General features: G+C 50.1%; 1 protein-coding gene across 9 annotated transcripts in view; it reads left to right on the plus strand.

Annotated features, from left to right (window-relative positions):
- Positions 1-17,059, plus strand: part of SMARCA4 (SWI/SNF related BAF chromatin remodeling complex subunit ATPase 4) — a 100,257-nt gene that overhangs the window by 50,154 nt on the left and 33,044 nt on the right. For all 9 annotated transcript variants that reach the window (XM_080674940.1, XM_080674941.1, XM_080674935.1 and 6 more), the window contains 8 exons: positions 807-970; positions 8,318-8,384; positions 9,244-9,354; positions 10,947-11,189; positions 13,138-13,251; positions 14,263-14,370; positions 15,482-15,568; positions 16,364-16,410. In XM_080674940.1, the coding sequence (XP_080531066.1) occupies positions 807-970; positions 8,318-8,384; positions 9,244-9,354; positions 10,947-11,189; positions 13,138-13,251; positions 14,263-14,370; positions 15,482-15,568; positions 16,364-16,410 (941 nt within the window). The remainder of the gene's footprint in view (positions 1-806; positions 971-8,317; positions 8,385-9,243; positions 9,355-10,946; positions 11,190-13,137; positions 13,252-14,262; positions 14,371-15,481; positions 15,569-16,363; positions 16,411-17,059) is intronic.

The following is a 17,059-nucleotide window of genomic DNA, read 5'->3' on the forward strand; positions in this document are numbered from 1 at the left end:
GGCACTAAAGCTTTTTGTCAGGCCCCTCCTAGAACAGACAAGAATTACAGCTGCCATAGTAGAATTTCTTTTTCTGTGGCCCCATATCCCAAGCTCATTTATAAACTCCCAAGAGGCAGCTGGTTTATATTTAATCAAAGATTTTCTGTTTGGTTGTGGCCCTTATACTCCAACTTTTCTTGAAAGAACTCTCACAGCCTCCATGCCAGTATCGAGTTCCAAAGAGGCAAAGCCAATGACCAGTGACATTTCCAGTGGCCAGAAGTTACTTCCTTAATCTGTTAGAAAAATTTCCAGGTTTTCCTTTATAACATACTCCATTTGAAAACGGTCTTCTCTGTAACGGTTCCTATATGCAGAAACCTTGCAAGCTTTGGAAAGCTCTCAGTTAATCTTGACATGCTAGTTAGGTGGTCATTGGCCATATGGTGGATTCATCAGCATGTTCCCCTGAAACCCTAATGATCTCCCAAGTTGAGTGTCACATGGTTGTGGGCAGGTTTGTCCCAGTGTACCACATGGCTTGGTGTCAGGCAGTGGCAGACGGACCTTGTAACTTTAGTTCAAATGTTCATCTGAAAAATAAATTTTGTGTACTGTACATATATTATTAACACAGCAACCCTATGGTTTCATAGGAATGATTGCTGAGGATGAGGCTAAGGGAAAAAGGAGTGGGGTGATGGAGAGAAAAACACTAAATAAAGATGGCTGTGGGCAGTTCGTGGCTAGGGCTGAACTTGTTCCTGGTTGTGCTCGAATCTCTGAAGTGTGGGCTTCAGTGTTGGCTGCCTCTCTCCTTGCAGATCAAGGGCTTGGAGTGGCTGGTGTCCCTATACAACAACAACCTGAATGGCATCCTGGCCGATGAGATGGGCCTGGGAAAGACCATCCAGACCATTGCACTCATCACGTACCTCATGGAGCACAAGCGCATCAATGGGCCCTTTCTCATCATTGTACCTCTCTCGTAAGTGCACCCAACCCTGGAGGTCCAGGAGTGTCCAGTGCAAGTAACCCCACTGCCCCGCTTCAGTGACGCCCCAGCCTTCATTCAGACATCGGTGTGTGAGTTTACTGGGTCTTTCCTAATAAAGTACCACAGCCTTATGGCTTAAACAACAGGTGTTATTTTCCTGGAGGCCAAAAGTCTGAGAACAAGGCATCAGCAGAGTTGGTTTCTCCTGAGGCCTCTCTCTTAGCCTTGTAGGTGGTCATCTTCTCCCTATGTCCTCACATAGTCTTCCGTCTGTGTTGTCTATATCCTAATTTCCTCTACTTATAAGGATACCAGTCATTGGGTTAGGGCCCATCCTAATGACCTTATTTTAACTTCATTACCTCTTTAGAAACCCTTTCTCCAAATACAGTCACATTCTGAGGTTTTGGGGTTGAGGATTTCAACATAGGGATATTAGGGTGACACAACTCAGCCCATAACAGCCTGCCTATGGTTCAAGGGCAAGATAGGAAAGGGGCAGGTGACTGTGTTAATTCATTGTCTGAATTGGGGCAACTCTCACTGGATCTTAAGGTTCTCTTCAAGCCCATAACCAGCAAATTCCATACAAGGGTGGTGAGTCACAGGACCTGAGGATCCTCATGTTAGAAGATTAGAGTGAAGCCATTTGAGCAAACACTGTTTCCACCCCCTACTGGTGACCCTGGAGCCCTGTCAGTCCCATATCAGCCCTGGTGATACAGATGCTCAGGTGTAGTGGGACCTGGGTACCCAGACAGCATCCTGAGGAGGTTCTCACCATCCCTATGCGCCACTGGCCTCCTCCTCCTTGCAGACACCTCTCTGGGTCCGTGATTCCATCAGCCACTCTGGGCAGCCCTCTTTTCAACTCAGCCTGGGTCACAAAATGTCTCAACTCCCCCAGCATTTTTGCAAAACTCCCAGGGCCCCCTCTCATTGACCCAGCTCCAGTCACATGTCAGGCACCAGTCCAATTACAGGCCTTGGGGATTGTCTGCTCTGATGTTGCCAGGCCTATGTGTATACTTGGCCTACCCCTGGATGGAGGTGAACCCCCTTAACTTCGGTCCAGCACTAAGTGGGGACCATATCATCATCGGATCAGTGGATGAAGGGAAGAATGGGAAGCTGAGTGCTAATGTCTTCCTTTCTTAAGAAGGCCAGGCCTTCAAAGGTCATGCACTCATGGGTGGCTATCTCAGAACCCCATAAGAATTTAACTTGGAGAAATTTATTTCTTCTTTTTGCCTTCCCTTGCACGTGGTGGTATAAAATAGGCTAGTCTTTGTGGAGAGGACTGTTTGCAGTGTGGGAGGATGTCCCAGGCTAGCAGATGGCCTTGCCTCCTCCTCCCTTGTGGTCAGACCCAACTTGCTTCTCAGCTTCCCACTGCACTAGCCTGTGCAATGTCTCCCAGCCCTGCAGTGGCTGAAGTCCCCTCTGTTTGTTCCCCCGAGGTGTAACTTCACCTTCACACAGCTTTCTTCAGTGTGCTATTCTGCAGCCTGGGTTGTTTATTTTTACCTTCTCATTTTAAAATTACTTCAAAATCATAATAATTGCAAAAATATTGTAAAGAATTCCTATACATCCGGCCTTCCAAATCTTATACCAGGACAGTTAACACCATGAAGGGAACAATGACTTAATACTATTAATGAATCTAGAGACCTTATTCAAATGTCTATTTCCCCATATAACCTTTTTCTTGTCCTGAATCCCACTTTGCATTTTGTTGTCACATCTCTGTGACAGTTTGCTAGTCCATCTTTGTCCTTCATGATCTTGCCACTTGAATCCTGGTCAAGCTATTCCTCAGATTGTGTGTGATGTGCCTATTTCTGAAATTCTGGTAAGAATCCCCCAAGAGGGATGCCTTGCTCTTTTTGGGACCTCATGTCAGGAGGCACAAGGGGAAGGTAACTTTGATCTTGGTTATGTGTCGCCTGCCAGTTTTCCCCTCCCTTTGTAAACCTAAGAGTTTTCCTTTGTAATTCATAAGTATCATGTGGGAAGGCACTTAGAAACCGTATGATATCCTATTTGTCATCATACTTTCCCAGTAATTTTAGCATCCATCAGTTGAGTCTCACCTGAAATGATTATTACTGTGGGAGATATCAAATAGTGGATTTCTCTTTCCAACACAGTGGGCTCTATCATTATAGAAGTCCAGAATGGACACTATCATTATTTATTTTGTTCCTTAAATTGTCCCTGATTTGGCCCTAACCAGTTTGGCTTGGTGGATAGAGCGTTGGCCTGCGGACTCAAGGGTCCCAGGTTTGATTCCGGTCAAGGGCAAGTACCTTGGTTGCAGGCACATCCCCAGTAGGAGGTGTGCAGGAGGCAGCTGATCGATGTTTCTCTCTCATCGATGTTTCTAGCTCTCCCTCTCCCTTCCTCTCTCTAAAAAATCAATAAAATATATATTTTTTTAAAAATTGTCCCTGATTTGGCCTGGGGAGACCCTTCCAGTTGGTTTTAACACATCCCCATCATTGTATTGTGGTTGGTGTTTACTTTAGAATGCTTTTATTTATTTTTATATATTTTAAAACATATTTTTATTGATTTCAGAGAGGAAGGGAGAGGGAGAGAGAGATAGCAACATCAATGATGAGAGAGAATCATGGATTGGCAGCCTCCTTCACACCCCCTATTGGGGATCAAGCCCACACCCCAGGCATGTGCTCCCGACCAGAAACGAACCCAGGACCCATCAGTCCACATGACGCTTTATCCACTGAGCCAAATCGGCTAGGGCCAGAATGCTTTTAGACGTATGAAAAAGATGTGAATATACTAAAGAGAGCTCCCAGATACCTTCCCCCAGTTTGCCCTGGTGCTGATAAAATCTTACATGGCCGTGTTACATTTGACGCAACTCAGGAACCAGCCTGTCACACTATTATTCACTAAACTCCAGACGTTATTTGTATTTTACTAGTTCTCTCCCAATGTCTGGTTTCTAATTCCAGGATCCTAGGTTACCTTTAGTCATCACTTCTCCTTAGCCTTCTCTGGTCTTTGACTGTTTCTCAGATTTTCCATATTCTTGATGACCTTGATGGTTTTAAGGAGAACTGCTCAGGTGTTTTGTAGGGTTCCCTCAGTCTGGATCTGTCTGGTGATTTTACTCATGCTTACATGGGACAGAAGATCATAAGGTAGTTACTGTCAACATGACTTTTCACTGTTGATGTTGACCTTGATCACCTGGCTGAGGTAGTGTTTGTGAGGTGTCTGCTGTGAAGTTTCTCTTTTTTCTCCCTTCCGTACTTTATTCTGTAAGGTCACTCCGCTCGCCCCGTACACAAGAGGTGGGCAGTTAAGCTTCACCTCCTTGAGGGGGTAATACATACATAAATTATTTGGAATTCTTCTGTACAGAATATTTCTCTCCTCTCCCAATTGTTAATTTATTTAATCATTTCTATCAAGTATGGACTCATGCATATTTTTTTAATATTTTGGGTTATTAAACTCCAGTACTAGTTTACTTTGTTGCTCAAATTATTCCAGCTATGGCCATAGGGAGGAGCTCTTTCAGTTGGCTACTCTGTCCCTTTGACATGCCCCCATCACTGTGGTGTTTTGAGCACTTGGCTTTTTGGAACCCAAAGGTGCTCCAAGCTCAGCATGTACATTTTCCACCCAGGCCTAGAATCAGCCTGGTTTATCTTATTAGAGAATGGAATTGGAAGCCAAGACCTGGATGTAGGAGGGCTTCTTGCTTCTGGGGTGTCCATACTTCTAGGCCCTCAGCGGGCAGCACTAGGAAATACGTATATGTGTATGAAGCCTTATATGCACATATCTATTATCATAACATAGATAACAGTGTCTCGTCATCGGTATCTCTATTAAAGCTAAACATATTCATACTGTGGTCTCCATTTCTCAGTGAGGACCATATGGTTCATTCTAGGGTTTTCTCCTCATTTATTTGTTCATTCCCAGTGTACATATACAGTACTTTCAGAAGAGTTAGCCCATGCAAACCAACTTTACCTCCTAGAGCAGCGATCGGCAAACTCATTAGTCAACAGAGCCAAATATCAACAGTACAACGATTGAAATTTCTTTTGAGAGCCAAATTTTTTAAACTTCTAACGCCACTTCTTCAAAATAGACTCACCCAGGCTGTGGTATTTTGTGGAAGAGCCACACTCAAGGGGCCAAAGAGCCGCATGTGGCTCACGAGCTGCAGTTTGCTGACCATGGACCTAGAGTATTGTGTTCAGATCCACTTCCTTTCATCTCTAGGCTTATAGTTTCTAGTTAAAACACCTTTCTCCAAGGTTATTTAAGTTGGCTTCTTTCCCCTCTTCCCTTCAGTGAAGTTTTGCCATGTGTTGATCTTTAGGCAAGGGTCCAGTCTGTCAAATGTCATCTCTGAGCCAGAAGAGCTATCTGTGCCCCAGAGATGTTTTTAGACTTTGAGCATTCAGCTGTCCCACCCACTGGTTGGGATGTGCAACTTTCCACCATGCATTTGCTTGTCCTGCCTCCCTCTTGTTTTAAAAAATATTTTTTTATTGATTTCAGAGAGGAAGGGAGAGGGAGAGAGAGAGATAGAAACCTCAGTGATGAGAGTGAATCATTGATTGGCTGCCTCCTACATGCCCCACACTGGGGATAAGCCCACAACCCAGTCATATGCCCTGACCAGGAATCGAACCATGATCTCCTGGCTCATAGGTCGACGCTCAATCACTGAGCTATGCCGACTGGGTTCCATCTTCATTCTTTGTCGTACTGGGCAGGAGCCCTCAGTGGCTGTCATTTTTATTTTATTTCATTTTATTTAGAAGCCTGTCAAGTTTATTTTTAAGATATTTTTATTGATTTCAGAGAGGAAGGGAGAGGGAGAGAGAGCTAGAAACATCAATAATGAGAGAGGATCATTGATAGGCTGCCTCCTGCAAGCCCCCTACTGAGCCTGCAACCCAGGCATGTGCCGTTGATTGGAATCTACCCTTCAGTCTGCAGGCCGACACTCTACCCACTGAGCCAAACTGGCTAGGGCTGTCATTTTTATTTTGAAGTGGTATAAAGATACAGGTTGTGTCTCCCATACTCCTGGGTTCCATAGCATGATCTCTAGCGTGGTTCTGAACCTGAAATGAAGCACCACGAATCTGTGCATTTTTCTTGGCAACAGGTTTATAGAGATACTAGTGGCCCGGTGCATGAAATTCGTGCACATTAAAAGGGGATTAATTAGAGGAAATAATTTAATATTGCTGTTTGCCCTTTCTCTATAATAGAAGTGTCAGAGATGAAAGAAAATTAGTAAAATGTATATGAAAACCTTCCTCCTGTCAGAGTCTGGGACGCACCACGGGACCCAGAGTCAAGTACCCACCCACCCACATGCGCCTCAAAATCACATGAGACCCAGACCCAGCCAGCCCCCGCCCCCATTGGGCTAGATCCAGACCTGGCTAGTCCCACCCTTGTCAAACCCCACCGGGCAGGGGACATAGCCTCAGGTCCCCTGGCCCAGTGCCAGGATGGGGGGCGTGGCCTGAGTTCCCCCAGCCCAGACTGGGGCAGGGAGCATGCCTTGGGGTCCCTCGTCAAGCTTTGCCAGGTGGGGGACATGGCCTGAGATCCCCTGTCAAGCCCTGCTGGTTGGGGGGCATGGCCTGAGGTCCCCCTCAAGCCTCACCAGGCAAGGGGGCGCAGCCTCAGGTCCGCCGGCCTGGCACCGGGAGGGGGGCACAGCTTCAGGTCCCCCATCAAGCCCCACCAGCAGAGGGGTGCAGCCTCAGGTCCCCCGTCAAGCCCCGCTACGCAGGGGGCGCAGACTGAGTTCCCCCAACCCAGCACTGGGGGTGCACCTTGAGGTCCCCTGTCAAGCCCCGCTGGGTGGGGATCACAGCCTGAGGTCCCCTGTCAAGCCCCGCCAGGCAGGGGGGCGCAGCTTCAGGTCCCCTGGCCCGGTGCTGGGGTGGGGTTGCGGCCTGAGGTCCCCTGGCCTGGTGCCAATGTGAGGGGTGCGGCCTGAAGTACCCTGTCAAGCCCCACCTGGTGGGGGGCGTAGTCTGAGGTCCCCCGGCCTGGCGCTGGGGCGGGGGGAGCAGACTAAGGTCTCCTAGCCCAGCACCAGGACGGGAAGCACACCTTGAGGTCCCCCATCAAGCCCCGCCAGGGGGGAGGTGGGGGGATGTGGGCTAAGGTCCCCCGGCCTGGTGCCAAGGCAGGAGGCGCAGCCTGAGGTCCCCTGTCAAGTCCTGCCAGGTGGGGGGTGCAGTCTGAGGTCCCCTGTCAAGCCCAGCCAGGCAGGGGGTGCGCAGCCTCAGGTCCCCCGGCCTGGTGTTGGGGAGGGGGGTGCGGCCTGAGTTCCCCCGACCCAGCACTGGGGGTGCACCTTGAGCTCCCCTGTCAAGCCCTGCTGGGTGGGGGGCATGGCCTGAGGTCCCCTGTCAAGTTCACCCAGGCAGAGGGGCGCAGCCTCAGGTCCCCTGGCCTGGTACTGGAGCGGGGGGCACGGCCTGAGGTCCCCCATCAAGCCCCGTTGGGCAGGGGGTGTGGCCTGAGGTCCCCCAGCCTGGCGCTGGGGTGCGGGGAGCAGCCTGAGGTCCCCTAGCCCAGCACCAGGACAGGAAGCGCACCTTGAGGTCCCCCGTCAAGCCCCGCTGGGCGCAGGGCATGGTCTCAGGTCCCCTGGCCTGGCACCGGCGGGGGGGGGGGGGGGGTGGCCTGAGGTCCCCCAGCCTGACACCAGGGCAGGGGGCACGGCCTGAGGTTCCCTGTCAAGCCCTGCCAGGTGTGGGGTGCAGCCTGAGGTCCCCTGTCAAGGCCTGCCGGGTGGGGGATGCAGCCTGAGGTCCTCTGTCAAGCCCTACAGGGGCAGGGAAGGGTGTAGCCTCAGGTCCCTGCTGATTGCTCGTTAAGGCTCCTTATGGGAACTTGGCTTCAGCTATAGGTGCAGCCATCTTTGTGACTGAGTGATGGTCAATTAGCATATTCCCTCTTTATTAGATAGGATAGCTTATTCTCACAGATGGTTGTGACCCATAATGATGACAGAGAACTGGTCTCTAAGGTCCCAACTTCTGGGTTCAGCCTTCTCTTGCCAACCAACTGTAGTCCAGGCTGACCCAGGCTTCTCACTGTCCCTATACCCGTCGCCACACTTGTGTGTCCCTGATCCTCCCTCCCAGGGCACCTTCCCTCACTTGCCCCCATTGGAGACGATCAGTTACCCTGCCAACTCTGAGCGCCACGACCACACTGGCCTCACTTCCCAGTGGACATTGGTATGAACAGTGAGCTATTGTTGACTGAACTAGAACCTGACTGTTTCTTCCTTGTTTCCGTTAGAACGCTGTCAAACTGGGCTTACGAATTTGACAAGTGGGCTCCCTCTGTGGTGAAGGTGTCCTACAAGGTATGTCACAGCCTATGGAGTGGACATAGGTGAGAGCAGGGTAGGAGAGTAAGGAATACAGATAAGTGAATAGGGAAGTCAGCTTGTATTAATAATGAGACACGTGTGTGCATTTTCCTATGTTATACACTTGGGATCGTGGTGTTAATGCAGGTTTGGGGTCACTTGTTTTGGGGGGGTAATGTTTATTTTTTATCAGTTCACCCTATGAAGTGAGGACTTGTACTTGTTTTCCTGGTGGGGAAACTGAGGTAGACAGGGCCTCATGCAGCCACTTATTTGCAGAGCCAGGTTATGCCTGGTCACTGGGCTCCCGGGACCAGGCTTTTCACCCTGTGCTGCTCATGCTGAGGAGAGGGGTCTTGGCAGAAGGGACAGCATGTGTGGAGAAAACTTGGTACATTTGAGGAGTTAAAAGTATTTCTGGCAAAAGCTTATGGGACCCAGTGGAAATCAATCTGTGTGGAATGTGAACCTGAAGAACACTGGGGTTCTGGTCATATGGTTCAGGAGTTTGGACCTGGGAGCGGGACAGGGCAGGTTTGCTAATTGCAAATAGGCTGGAGCTTCTGTCAGGAAATGATCTCAGTGGCCAGTGCTCAAGTGGGAGGTTTTAAGGAGGATGCCCTGGTGTTCAGCTTGGAAGCCTGAGGGAAGACCCAGGAAGAGGTGGGGAGCTGATTTGCCATTGGGACTCAGGCAGATGGTGGTGCAGACAGCAAGCCTCCCAGAGAACCCACAAGCCTTTCTCCGCTCCCTGCGTTTGGCACTCAGCACATTGCGGTTGGAGGACAGGAGCCAGCAGCTCACCTAATTCTCCTCCCCTGGAGGCTGATGTGTGCATGTCTTTTCTTCATAGGGCTCTCCAGCAGCCAGACGGGCTTTCGTCCCCCAGCTCCGGAGTGGCAAGTTCAATGTCTTGCTAACGACGTACGAGTACATCATTAAAGACAAGCACATCCTTGCGAAGGTAGCGTGTCTTCATGTAAAACACCAGTCCTAGGCGCTCAGTGCTATCAGGGAGCATGTGATCCGGCCCGATCCAGGATTGTTATGAGTGTGTCACACTTACCATCTTCTCAAAGCCCTTTGCAAGTAATTTTTCACCGATTCCTCTGCACATGTGTATAAAGATAGCTGCTGTGTATATGCAAGGTCCCTGTCAAGGTGACCTTGGGTTTGCCTCTCTGTTCCCAGGCTAGCCTGGGATTAGATCCAGATATGGGGTCGCCTACATAGCACATGTGCTAGCTTCTCCTGGGGCTTTTGCCCAAAGAGTCTGGTCACACAAGATGCCTCCTGACCCACTTGTCTTCCTGCAGTGTCCTGATAGGGCCATGGAGAAGCCAGCCTTGTCTTTACCTGTCTCTAGCGACCTTAGCACCCCCTTCCTGGTGACTGTGCCTCCCCCAGCATGGCCGTGCGAAACCAGCCCATGATGCTCTCTGAGGCCCTGTGTGGCCTGTCAGCCTTGGGCTGCTGGGCTGGCAAATTGAGTGGGGGCTGTACAGGCTTCTTAGCTGACGTAGTTGTGAAGGTGGCTCTATTTAGGCCATACTGAATTACTGAGAACATAGTGATATAAAACAGACACCATCCCTTGTTTCCTGGTTTGAGGAGGGGTCGAGGCTGAAGATGATGTATCTGGTCTCACCACTAACCATTCAGTAGAGTGAAGTAGAGGGTAGAGTCTTTGACCCAAGATGGAGATGTTTACAAGTTACCACACCTCAGGGACTTGGTCAGAATGATGATAGCCTCATAGCCATCTCTGAGCCTACAGATGAGGAGAGTGAGGCCTAGAGAGCAGATGTACATTGTGTGGTCACCCTCTGACTCAGTACAAAGTTATCTGTGCTTACCTGACAGCAGCTTTAATTAACAAACACTCTGCAACAGGGTTTCCTCGTGGGAGAAGGCTGTTGTGTCCTTACGCCAGCCAGATCTGCCTCTGACATACTCTGCGTCACTCAGGCCTCACTCACTGTGTCCCCAAGAGGCTAAAGTACAGGATGGCCACACACTGATACAGTCAATGTCAGCCCCTATCTATCAGATGTGTAGCCACAGACAGGTTCTAGAGCACAGCCCCAGACCCCAGGCTCATACTTGGAATCTGCCTGAGTCTCTCTACCTTTAAAGGCACATTGGAAAATGTACTCATTACCTCACCGTGTCCCCTGTAGATGCACCCCTCCCCCCATTGGACTCCTCTGATCAGTGACGGGGGGGTGCTGTTTGACGATTTTTCTGTGCTACATACTAGCATATGTAATTTTGGGAGGGAAACCAGACTACTTTTCTACAACTTGCTTTGTTCATTCAACAGTTCACGGGCATATCTCCTTGTCTGTCCATGTTTACCACATGCTTTATAGAGGCACGTTGTGTGTCTTTCTCTCGGTGAGCTGGCTCCTTGTCAGGGGACATTGTCATGCCCACGTTCTCCACCTCATCAAGCTCTTCTACATGGAGCCCTCTTGCCTAATGGCTGTGAGAGTATCGCTCAGCTGGGGGCAGCCCTGCAGCCTCTCCTCTAAACGCCTGCTCTTGGGCCTGCAGATCCGCTGGAAGTACATGATCGTGGATGAAGGCCACCGCATGAAGAACCACCACTGCAAGCTGACGCAGGTCCTCAACACACACTATGTGGCTCCCCGCCGCCTTTTACTGACAGGCACGCCGCTGCAGAACAAGCTCCCTGAGCTCTGGGCACTCCTCAATTTCCTGCTGCCCACCATCTTCAAGAGCTGCAGCACCTTTGAGCAGTGGTTCAATGCGCCCTTTGCCATGACTGGAGAAAAGGTGGGTGTGTGCGGCCAGCCATGTGGTGGTGAGATGGGGCAGGGAACTATGGTCGTGGGCCATCCTCAGAGGATCTGGGTGTGCATTGAGTGCCCACCACAACGGACTGGGACTGGTGGTGTCAGGGTCCTAGAGAAGAGCAGTGATTGAGGAGGTTAACTCTGGGGAGATACTTGGGGCTTCTTTGACCCTGTGCCCCAGACACAGAGAGGGCACAGTGAGGAATATGGCCTTGAGGGAGCTGTGGGGCCAGAGCAAGGGTGTGAAGGGCAACTGGAGGGCCCGAGGAGCCTGTTAGTCCCTTTAAGGATTTTAGGTTTTACCCTAGGGGCAGTGAGAAGCCCAAAAGTTTTTAGTCACAGGAGTAATGTCATATTCTGTGTATTTCATTTTTTAAAAATTTTATTGATTTCAGAGAGGAAGTGAGAGAGAGAATCATCAATGATGAGAGAGAATCATTGATTGGCTGCCTCCTGCGCGCTCGCGCGCGCACACGCGCGCGCACACACACACACACACACACACACACACACACACACACACGGAGGGACCAGCCCGCAACCCAGGCATGTGCCCCCGACCAGAATCGAACCTGGGACCCTTCAGTCCACAGGCCAATGCTCTATCCACTGAGCCAAACCAGCTAGGGCTGTGTATTTCATTTTTAAAGTGCTCTGTGGCCGGTGGATCTCAAGACCTAAATGGCCATGGGTGGCATTGGCAGACTGAAAACCAGACTGTGGCATGTGATGCTGTAAGGGGCTAGGTCCTCATCACTTGATGAACTCCTTAAGCAGACTTCAGAATGAGCTGCTATGCTATTGGGGTTTAAACTGTGTTTGTGGGCCAGCTGCATTTCTGTTCAAGGCAGTTAAGCCGCCAGAGCCTAACAACTGAGGAAGTAGGTACAACTGCAGCGGGTAATGAGCATCACTAGTTCCCGATTATGAGGTTTTCCTTAGACAGGTGCAGGACAGTTGGGGCCACTATACCATGTGTGCAGAGGGGCCTCTGCCAGCATCATCTGTGAGGTACCCCCTCCTTGACACCAGCTTAGACTGAAGCCATTCTGAAGGAGAAATAGACCTTTCCAAGAGTCCCAGGACCCCCATCCAATAACTGAGAAGCAGATGCTCTAGTTTCATTTATTTTCAAGTTGAGTAAAAGCTTTGCCAAGAGATTTTTTTAGGGGACCCACAGAAGGAAAGTTCAGGTATTACTTTATAACTTTTTTTTTTTTTTGTAAAGTATGTCATTTGTTGGTTTAGTTTATTTTAGAGAAAGGAATGGAAAGAGAGACAGACACACACGCACATGCATACACACACACACACACACACACACACACACACACATCGATTGACTGGGGATCGAACCCACAACCTGGGCATGTGCCCTGACCAGGAATTGAACCTGCCACCCTTTGGTGTATAGGATGATGCTCCAACCCAATCATACCTGCCAGGGCTTATTCTTCACTTTTTAAAAATTTTTAAAAATTAACTTTTTACCAGAGTAGCAGTCACCCTGGGAGAGCAGTATTTCTTTCCCTCCATCCCATCCCAGCTGAAATGAGAGTGGATATGGGGCTCCCAGTGGTAGAGCCCTCCATGAGAATCATCTGGTTTACACCAAATACTCTATAAATGTGGCCCCCATCGTGCCACTTAGCTTTCATTTAGATGTGCTGCGGGGGGGAAGCAGCACTGTATGCTGCTGTGTTGCTCTTTATAAGGCCTGTGGAACGTGGTGCTCTGGGGTCCTTGGTTCCATGTCCTGGCATTTCTAGGGAAGGGCTCAGATCCTTCCTGTTTTCCAAAAAAAAGGGTTTCTTGCCAAACTCCCTAAAACAGAAGGCAGTCTGAAAAGGCAGGGCAGGGCACAGGGTGACTCCAGATGCCCCCCCTTTGGAAGTAACGCTTAGTTTACATTTCTCATGGCATGCCAGGTGGACTTAAATGAGGAGGAGACCATCCTCATCATTCGTCGCCTCCACAAAGTGCTACGGCCCTTCCTGCTCCGGCGGCTCAAGAAGGAGGTTGAAGCTCAGTTGCCTGAAAAGGTACCATGAGGATTTTAAGTAGAAGAAACCACAGTGCAGGGCTTCCCTAGGGTGGGCCTAGCCAGGTGGCTTTCCTGTCGTCCCTGGCCTATGGTCTCATGGTCCTGGCCTTGCCCTGTCATTCCAAAGTAAATCCATCCCGGGGACGGCTGCTCACCCCCTCTAGATCACTAACGTGGAAGGCAGGGGTGGTAGGTTAGAGTACAGAATCCCACCTGTTGTCAGTAGGTCAGATGCTTGGGCAGGTCCTGCCCAACTATGTCACAAGCTCAACTTGGAGACCATGGGCTCTCAGGGCTGCTTCCCAATCTTGAAATGGCTCTGAATTGTTGTGTTTTTTTTTTTATTGTTTAAAGTATTACAAATAGTACATATGTCTCCTTTTTTTTTTTCCCCATTGACCTACCCCCCACCCCCGGCCTCCCCCACCCTCTATGGCTCTGAATTCTTGCTCAGGGAACCAGTACCACAGTGGGTCCCTAGGGCTCCCTTTCCTTTCCCCCGGCAAGGCTGGGGGTTCCTGGCCACAGTTACCCCTCTAGTCATACTTGGAGAGGCCTTTGGAAGGTGGCCACCTGTGTCCCCAACAGAGAGGCAGCCCATCTTTTTCCCCAGAGTTCCAGGGGCTGGCTCTTGCTAGGCTGCTGTGAGCCACATGCCCATCTCTCCACTGCCCAGGTGTCTGTGGAGCTATCACTGATCGGGCCTGAAGCTGGAATCAGTCTTTGTTCTTGCTGGAACCTTGAGCACTGAGAGTGGGAAAGAAAGGGAGAGAAGCAAATGCCGTAGGGACAAGAGCAGTCCAGGACCCCCCCTCCATGTTTCTCTGTCCTGGTGCATCACTTCCCTCATGTCCCCAGCTGTTGGGGCCCTTTCACCATCACCCCTGTGTGCCTTGATCAGCGCACACATCCCAGGGCCCAGGATGCTACCAAGAGATAGATGCGCTCAGGTCGGGGATTAGGCTCAGGACCCCTGGACCCCACTGATGGCGCTGTGTGTCCCTTGCAGGTGGAGTACGTCATCAAGTGTGACATGTCTGCTCTGCAACGTGTGTTGTACCGGCACATGCAGGCCAAGGGGGTGTTGCTGACGGATGGCTCTGAGAAGGACAAGAAGGTTTGCCCAAGCTCCGCTTCCCCACCTAAGTGTCCAAGGCGGGTGGGTTTGGGGCAGCCAGGTGTGTGGGGTTGAGCACACTGTAACCTGCAGGTCTTCCACCTTCTTGGAGCTTATTGTTGTGGTCTAGGCCCCATGAAGTGGTGATCCCGAGAGCGTTGCAGAGCTATTGTTTAAGTCATGGCTGGTGTGAATGGGTCAGTCAGTAAGGCTGCGGGAGCAGAAGCTCATGGACCAATTCTGGGGCACACTTAGGGCCCCAAGAGCCTCCCAAGTCAGATGTTGTCTGTGTCCTTTTTGTTTATGAAATGTTAACCACCATGGGTGTGACAGTGGCAGCACTGGGCCCAGCACTAATTCCCGCAGAATTAGAATGTTTTCGTGAGCCCCACCTTCCCAGCTGGGAAAAAGCTGCCCCAACAGTCATGAACACTTAGCCCTTTCACCTTTTTAGCAAGTGACATTGGGCAGGGGGTGGTGTTACAGTGGAGAGGAGTGGGGGCTGGGCTGGCTGCTAACTTCTGGGATTTCTCTGAGGTCCCAGTGTCCCCCTACCCCATCCTTCACCTGAACTGAAATTATCATCCCAGGTCTCTTGATTCCACACCCAGTACCTCAAGCTTAGTCCTACCTCCCCATTTCCTCCTCTAGATGTTTTGTTAGGGCCCTTTTTTACCTGAGCTATGGCAGCAGCATGTTTACTGGTTTACTTCTGTCCCACGGCACCCACTTACTCCTGAATCCTTCCTTCACTCTGTAGCCAGCAATCTTCCTAAGTCATGACCCATCTGGCTGCAGCCCCCAGAGACTTGCCACAATGCCCACAATGAAGCTGGCTTCAAAAAGTGTTTGTGATTCAGCCTTAGCTCTGTCACTCTTATTTCTCTTCATTCCCACCTTCCATCCCTCCAGTGCGCCAGGTAGTCTCTGCTCCCCTCAGAGCTGGTTTCAAGCCTCTGACCTTCCATAGGAGCCAGTTCTTCAGTCCTCATTTCTCTGCCATAAGCCATACCTGCCCCTAAAACTTCTCCTTCCACTATCCTCTTTCCACCACCCATCTCACCCAACCCTGGGACAAGACCCGATGTGGGACTCTTTTCTTCCTCTGCAGGGCAAAGGCGGCACCAAGACCCTGATGAACACCATCATGCAGCTGAGGAAGATCTGCAACCACCCGTACATGTTCCAGCACATCGAGGTGAGGCTCCCCCCTTTCCCGGCCCCCGTGCTGCCCTGAGCACCCATGGGCAGGGCTAGATTGCTTCTCCCTGATAACTTAAAAAAAAATAGTTTATAATATTTTAAATAGACAATGCCTGTACATTTTTCTCTGTTGGTTTGCTGTTTGCAAGTGCTATGGGAAAGAATCAAAACAGTGTAGAAAAATGGGATAGAAAGTCCTTGAATAACCTATGATAACCACAAATTATTAGAAAACTCCTCTCTGGGTCATTTTTCACCTTGTGGGGGTCACACTGCCTCTGTTCATTGATGCACTAGCATTTCCCACTCAGTGACATGTGGGGCCATCCTGGGTCATTGCATCGACTCAGAGCAGCTTTCCTCTTCAGGAAGTCTCTGGGTCATAACATTTTGGGCCACGGTGCCCTTTAAGAATTTGGATTCTTGCTTCTGAAAAGCACACACATATATGTTTGTGTTTTGGCATAATGTTTCAGGGTTGTTGGAATACCCCTGGTGCCCCTAGGATTCTGTTTCCACAATTCCAGGATGGTCTCTGGTGCACACTCGCCTTTTGTGCTCATTTTGGTGGTTGAGTGTTATGTCATGACTTCCTTTCCTTCACTGGAAAAACACGGGGAAAGGGACATACATGGGTGGGATAGAACAGCTGTAGTTGACACCTTTGGCTTCAGAGCCACTGTGGGCAGGCACTGAGCACTGGTGTGAGGGGTCAGAGGCATGGTGCTAGGCAGCACTTTTCTGCCCGACCCTCAACCCCCATTGAATTGTCTCTCTCATTCCATTACAGGAGTCCTTTTCCGAGCACCTGGGATTTACCGGTGGCATCGTCCAAGGGTGAGAAGCTTCCCTGCTGTATGGGGTTGGCAGGCGGGCCATGTGGTGGTGTTTCTCACATGTTTTGTTGGTCCTGTTGCTAGTCTTACATTGGTTTGGTTTCAAAGGCATTAAGTTCATGACAGAAAGTTTAGAAAATGTAGACAAATTCAACGAAGAAAATAGAAATCTTCCACACGAGAGAGTTGCCCACCATTAATCCTAAGAGTCAGAATTCCTAAGGTTGACCTGGTTTCCAGGCCCCACTCTGCCACCTCCCTCAAGGGTCTGTGAACGTTACCAACTTGCTTCACCACTCTGAGCCTTAACTCTGTCTGCCAACAGGGAGATCCGCTGTATGGTGTGCTGCCCACCTTGCCATGGGTGTGCTTTCCCTGGCATTGTTTATAAAGTGCAGCCCAGGCTTCATTAAGCCCATGGTGTTCGACGTGGAAGCTGCATCTAGATTTCACCATTGCCAGCAGTCTTGCTAACTCCATAATTTCTCTGGAATACTAAGCCACTTCCAAAAGTAGAGGCATTACATCAAAAAGTAAAACATTCTTTTAAGGTGTCTTTTTTTATTCCCAGTTGCTTAATGAGGTCTCACAGATATGGGTTTGAGTCCTGGCCCAGGCACTGCAGCAACTGTGTTACGCTGTCCCCAGCT

This window comes from Plecotus auritus (genome assembly GCF_963455305.1).
Source record: "Plecotus auritus genome assembly, chromosome: 6".
NCBI lineage: Eukaryota > Metazoa > Chordata > Mammalia > Chiroptera > Vespertilionidae > Plecotus > Plecotus auritus.